This window comes from Nestor notabilis, unplaced genomic scaffold (assembly GCF_000696875.1).
Source record: "Nestor notabilis isolate BGI_N333 unplaced genomic scaffold, ASM69687v1 scaffold12023, whole genome shotgun sequence".
In the NCBI taxonomy this organism is placed as follows: Eukaryota; Metazoa; Chordata; class Aves; order Psittaciformes; family Psittacidae; genus Nestor; species Nestor notabilis.
The window spans coordinates 40,238-46,233 of record NW_009922679.1 but is presented as its reverse complement, the minus strand read 5'-3'; the positions used below and the strand labels follow the sequence as shown (position 1 = coordinate 46,233).

Below are 5,996 nucleotides of genomic sequence, written 5' to 3'. Positions count from 1 at the left end.
CGTGGCCCCAGCCACTGGATCGCAGGCTTGGGGTTCCCGTTGGCTCGGCACACCAGCCTGCCGTCCTCACCAGGGGCCAGAATGAGGTTTTGGGGTTCATCCAGCCAGTATGGAGCAGCTTTAAAACACACCAACGCACCGGTCAGAAACGCAGCAGTACGACCTCATCCAAAATCCCCTCTCTGCTGAACTAACACAGGCTTCCCTGGGTGCCGCGAGGCTGGAAACCTCTTCCCCCCATCTGCAGCCACACAAACACACAACCACTTGCATCAGCAGAGCCCTGAGAGTTGCACCAGTGCAGCCCACGTCTCACACTGCTTTTAGGTCAGTTTGGACAAGCAGCAAGGGTGGCTGGATCCAGCACAGAGGCAGACCCACTGCAGGAAGCCCCCAGTTTGCAGATGTCAACTGGAGCATCCCCTTCCATGCAGATGCTTCCTCAGCTTCTGGTTGGGAAGGGCAAAACGATGGCAAGGTAAAGGTGACGTACCCTTCACTCTCACCGAGATCGTGTGGCGGATGCTGCCCATCTTGTTCGAGGCCAAGCAGAAATACTCCCCGGAGTCTTCCTCGGAGACGTTGGAGATACGAAGAGCCTTGTTAAAGTTTTCCAGCTTGGTTTTGCCTACTGGGAGCTCTCCTCCTTTCTTGTACCACATGATGTCTGGTGCTGGTCTGAGGAGAGGGGAAGAGATAAATCCTTTTGCAAGGCAAGAAAATGACTCCTAAGGACACAGTTGATACTCTGGTACTCAGTGGGGAACTATCCTTGAACAGTGAGCACCCTGCTCCTCTGAACAGTGCTGCAAAACTCAGCTCTCCTGTTCCTCCGTGTTCTTATACTCCAAGGAGGTTATGAAAGTATTGTTAATAGCAGTTAAAAGGAAAGGAATGATCCCTTTTCCACCAGTGATTCACTGGGGCCTCCAACATAAGAAGGACATGGACCTCTTGGAGCAAGTCCAGAGGTGGCCACAGAGCTGCTTCGAGGGCTGGAGCAGCTCTGCTCTGGAGCCAGGCTGAGAGAGCTGGGCTGGGGCAGCTGGAGAAGAGAAGGCTCCTGAAGGGGACACCTTAGAGCAGCTCCAGTGCCTAAAGGGGCTCCAGGAAACCTGGAGAGGGGCTTTGGACAAGGGATGGAGGGACAGGACAAGGGGAATGGCTTGAACCTGCCAGAGGGGAGGCTGAGATGAGCTCTTGGGCAGAAGCTCTTCCCTGTGAGGGTGCTGAGGCGCTGGCACAGGGTGCCCAGAGAAGCTGTGGCTGCCCCATCCCTGGCAGTGTTCAAGGCCAGGTTGGACACAGGGGCTTGGAGCAACCTGCTCTAGTGGAAGGTGTCCCTGCCCGGGGCAGGGGTTGGAGCTGGAGGAGCTTTAAGGCCCCTTCAACACAAACCATTCCATTCTGTTCTATGATTCAGCACCCTGGTCCCAGGCCACCCTCTCCCCATCCCCACCCGCGGTACGTACACTCCTGAAGCGATGCACTCCAGCAAGAGGTCCACTCCTCTGAGCACCATCTGGCTGCTCGAGGTCCCGTAGGGATACATGAAGCTGGGGGTTGTTTCCGTAATCCCTCGGGCTGAAATCAGCAGGAGAGAAAGAAAACAAACACACAAACAAAACACGGTGCTTTTAAACTCTCCTTTGGTGCAGCAACGGGGAGGGCACAGACAGGGTGGGAATACACAGTGTTTGCAGGGGGAAGCTACCAAGTTCCTGGCCAAGCCTGGGATGCTGAACTCACCTGGAGAGTAGAGGAGGGCTCAAGGTAATTTGTAAAGTAAAAATGGGTAGAGAGGATGTTTGGGAGGCGGAGAGGTAAAGGAGCAGCAAAGGATGGGCAGAGGAAGCTGAGCGTGGGAATGGTGCATCAGGAAGGGTCCCAGCACCGCCAGCTCCCACTGGGGCAGTGCTTTCCTGCCCACCCCTGCCTCTAGCATGAAGAAATGGTCTGAAATCAGATGAGACTTGGAAATCCTGATGGACACAATATGGAGTGAAGGACAAAAGGAACAAATGGGCATGGGAAGGGTTCACTTGGACAACTGAGCTGCTTTGCCACAGGGAGCTCCAAAATATGGAGCATCCTAGTGCTGTCTGGGCAGCACCAAGGAGGTTTCCCACCCTTACATGGAGCTGCTGGGCCTGAAAGGACAGTGCCCTTTGGGAAGGAACAACTTAGCCACCAAAAGGATGAATTTCAGGACTGGACAAGAATGTTGAACAGGGGAAAACCAGGGCAAGACACAAGACAACTCTACACATACACACAGCGAAGGTCTCTTTGTAGGGCACAGAAATTCACTATTAATGGAATAAATTCCATTAATAAATGGAATTATTAAACTAGATCTAGATCAGTGAGGACAAACCAGGATGAGATGGGCTTGAAAGCAGCAGTAGCAGAGATGGAGGTTATGAGATTAGGAAAGGGGACAGAAAGGCCAGGGTTGGCACAGGGTCACTGCAGGTACCGAATCGATCTGTGGGGAGAGCCCATGGAGCAGGACCCTGGGATGCAGACCAAGCCCTTTCCCATTGCCTCGATGAGCAGGAGGCAGCCAGGGGTGCCCAGCACGACGGGGCTTTTGGGACTGCCCCCAGCTCTTTGGGAAGCCTCCGCATGTGCTCCATAGAGAAAAAGGGCTGGGAAGAGGGAAAAGAGGGAGGGCAGGGGCTGGTCATGGAGTTCCCATCAGCTGGCCTGAGGGACAGGCTGGGGCTGGGCTCACAAGGCGGAAAAGCCCAACCCCAGGAGTTAAACCGTGCCTTTGAGACGAGCCTGGAGCCGGAGCTCAGCCACACACGCGCACCCCACGGCTGCACACCCCGGTCCCGCGGGGTCCCAGCCAGCGTGTGCTCCTCGGGGGGTTAGTCAATTACTTGATTAATGGATTACCAGGAGGGCAAATCTCGCTCTTCTCCTGCAGGGCCAGCTCCTGGGGCCGGCGCCACCAAGGTGTTTGCTCGCCGGCTCCTGGAGAAGCCCTCACCCTGGGTAACAGCAGCCTGCCCGTGCCGCGGCTCCGCAGGAAGGACAGAGCCAGCGCCTGCCCTTGGAGCTGCTGGTCATCAACAGCTCCCGTCCCTCTGGCCAGACCCAGGAACTTCTCTTCCTACATCACTAGGAGAGCGGGATAATGTTTCTAAGCCACTACTGGCTTTTCTTAGCCAAGAGGCTCTACATTTCACCCCCACAATGAACCCATTTGCTCAGGAGCCCCGGGCATAACTAGAAGAGATAAGCAGCAGTGCAAGCCAAATTTTACAAGCCATATATTAATGATGACAATTAAAAATAAGGGAGATAAATTAGTATCCTATCCACTTGTTTAAGAAACCCAACAACACCGCAGAGCTGATCAGCTTTTTGCCTTAGTAAGCATCCCTAATCCATATTCTGCTGTTTAGAACAGGGAGCAGCCAGGAATTCTGTCAGGCAGAGGGACTGCTCCAGCTTGGAACGTGCAGCAGCTACAGCTGGATGCTGTCAGACAAATATCAACGTCTCGCTCGTGTTTGGATGGAACAGAACTGGAAAAATAAATCCTGTGGCTGTTTATTTCTGCTTAAAAATAGACTCTGCTTCCAACCTACTGCTGCTCTTGTCCCTGTCCCTGTGAAACTGGACCCATTCAGCTGTGAACAAGGTATCCCAGGAACGGGCACTTCTCACCTACCCCTCCCCACAGCCCTGACCCAACGGCATCTGAAGATTGAACATGAACTCGTGTTGCTACTGAAAGGCAATAATGGGAACAAGCACATCGAGGCACATCCCATCTGTTCCCTCCTGCACACTATAACCAGCTTTGAAACATCCCGCGGGTTTGCCAAAAGGAGAAAGAACAAAACAGACTTTCATTTCCATTCCTAAAGAAAAGAGGTGAGAAGCTGCTGCTAATAAAGGATTCAATTAATCCTTTCAGGTCGTTTTCCTTTCGTAACTGCAGACAGTTTGCCCAGGCAATTAAGCTTTGCAGCAAGGAAACCACTGCCCCCATGATGAGACGTGGGGAGAGGGGTTTGGATGAATCTCTTGGATGCATCCGCCACAATTCGCCTGGCCCTTGTGCAGTTCCTGTGTTCCACAAACTGCTCGTGTCCCACGTCCACGCCAGCAGGTTCCATGTCCCCAGGATGAGCTCAGGCACATCACCAGAGACCGGCAGGGAAGGGGCCATACAGCTCCCGCTGCAGCCTGGCCCTGTGAGCTCTGCAGAGCCCTGTGCCTGCTGGCTCTGGAGCTGAGCCCGTGCCACAGGGACCAGCACCCCAGGGGAGAGGGGCCGAGAGCCCCAAGTCTCCCAAAACCTAAAGCACTTGGGAGACAAGCCCCCACTCCCCATCCCTAAGAACTTGCTTTGCTGCATCTGGTTCCAGCAGCCGGGATGGCTGGATAGGGCATCCCAGGGAGAAACACAGGGTTACCAAAAGGGAAAAGGGCTGAGGGCAAGAAGGTTTTCACCAGATCATTAAGAAATGCTGGTTGGAGCTCAGATTTGCACAGGGATGTGAGTGGGTGATCTGAATCCACTGTTCCATAACGCATTCCAGGGGATGGTGAGTGCAAACAGCCCCTATCATGCAAATACCAGACAGTTCTGCACCTGCGAACAGGAATCTAGAGAAATCTATGAGACTCTGTAGATAAGATCCCATTTTTCTACCAAGTGACTACTGAGCATCCCTTTTCCCTGTACAAAGATGCAGAGCAAGAAATCAAGAAGCCCACAACCACCCTGGTGACTCTCCCTCCCAAACCCATGAGGCTGCAAGCACCAAAGCGGTGCCCAGCCAGCGTGAAGGTGTCCTCTTTGAAGTGCAAACACCATTAACACTGCTGAGGTGCAAGATACATTGACAGGAACACGGGAGTTTGCTTTGGTCCCTGGCCCCACATGCCTGTGATAGAGGCAGCACCAGTGCTCACCTCTCGCGGAGGCATGATGCAGTTGATGCAGTTCCCACTGAAGCTGATTTTGCCAGCAATCCCTTTCCAGAGCCATCTGCACACGTATTTCCAGGCTACACACAGCCCTTTTTCTGCCACCAGCACATCCCCCAGTGCTGGTTCCTCTGCTGAGCTCATCAGCATCCTCAGGAACCTCCCGGTCCTGGCTGCCGGTGAGATGCTGCATCCGGGTTCCCTCGACTCTCATGGAGACTCTGCACCCAGTGCCCTCACCTGGCACATCCTCCTCTTCTCACACTCCAACTTTCTCTGCTCTAAGCTGGCAAAAGCACTTCTTCAAAAGCCCCCATGGAAGAAGAAAACATACCCTGGGTTGTGCAAGGCACAGAGCAAGTGGGGGCTGCGGGTGGGAGGCTGAGCAAGGTTTCGCTATAGGACATGGCTGGGGGCCAGTGTGGGGTCCCCATAAGCAGCAAGGGGGGCACAAAGCAAATCCCTGCCCACGCCAGCACCCAGCCTGCGGCAGTCAGGCTCCGTGGTGGTCTCTGGTTCACATCCCTGGCAGTGCCCGTGCTCCCCACAAACGGCCCCGTGTCCCCCCTGCTGCTGCCCAGCTCTGCCTGCGTCACCCATCACATCCATCACGCTGCCAATCTGTTCTCAGCACCGTGACTGGGCCCGGGAGCCACGTGGTTCGTGTCTGAAGCATAATTTATGAGTCTGGGATGGGCTCTCCCAGCAAACACAGGCTCCGGAGGTGATCTCCCTGCCCACACAAAGGGGAAGAGCCTCACGGCAGCATCCAACGCATGTACAACCTCGCCTCAAAGAAACAAAGCGCCCGGCTTGTAAGAGAACCAAATACTCCTTTTCTCTTTCCTTTTCCCCCTGTCACTGCCTGTGTTTAGCTGCAAATACAATAGAGGCTCTTTCTGAAGAGGAGACGAATGGTGGGTCTTATCTTTAAATCATGAGCCTTGGCTGAGGACAAGCCACCTCTTCAGCGAGGCAGCAACCTGGGCTTACTCAGCCCCGCGCTTGGGCCAGACCCTATTATTGCAAACCCCTCTCAAGCC

At 54.3% G+C, this 5,996-nt stretch overlaps 1 protein-coding gene across 7 annotated transcripts in view; it reads right to left on the bottom strand.

Annotated features, from left to right (window-relative positions):
• The window catches only part of NFASC (neurofascin), a 50,153-nt gene that overhangs the window by 35,829 nt on the left and 8,328 nt on the right, over positions 1–5,996 (bottom strand). For all 7 annotated transcript variants that reach the window (XM_010011749.1, XM_010011754.1, XM_010011748.1 and 4 more), the window contains 3 exons: positions 1,473–1,584; positions 494–678; positions 7–118 (listed from right to left, as the gene is read on the bottom strand). In XM_010011749.1, the coding sequence (XP_010010051.1) occupies positions 7–118; positions 494–678; positions 1,473–1,584 (409 nt within the window). The remainder of the gene's footprint in view (positions 1–6; positions 119–493; positions 679–1,472; positions 1,585–5,996) is intronic.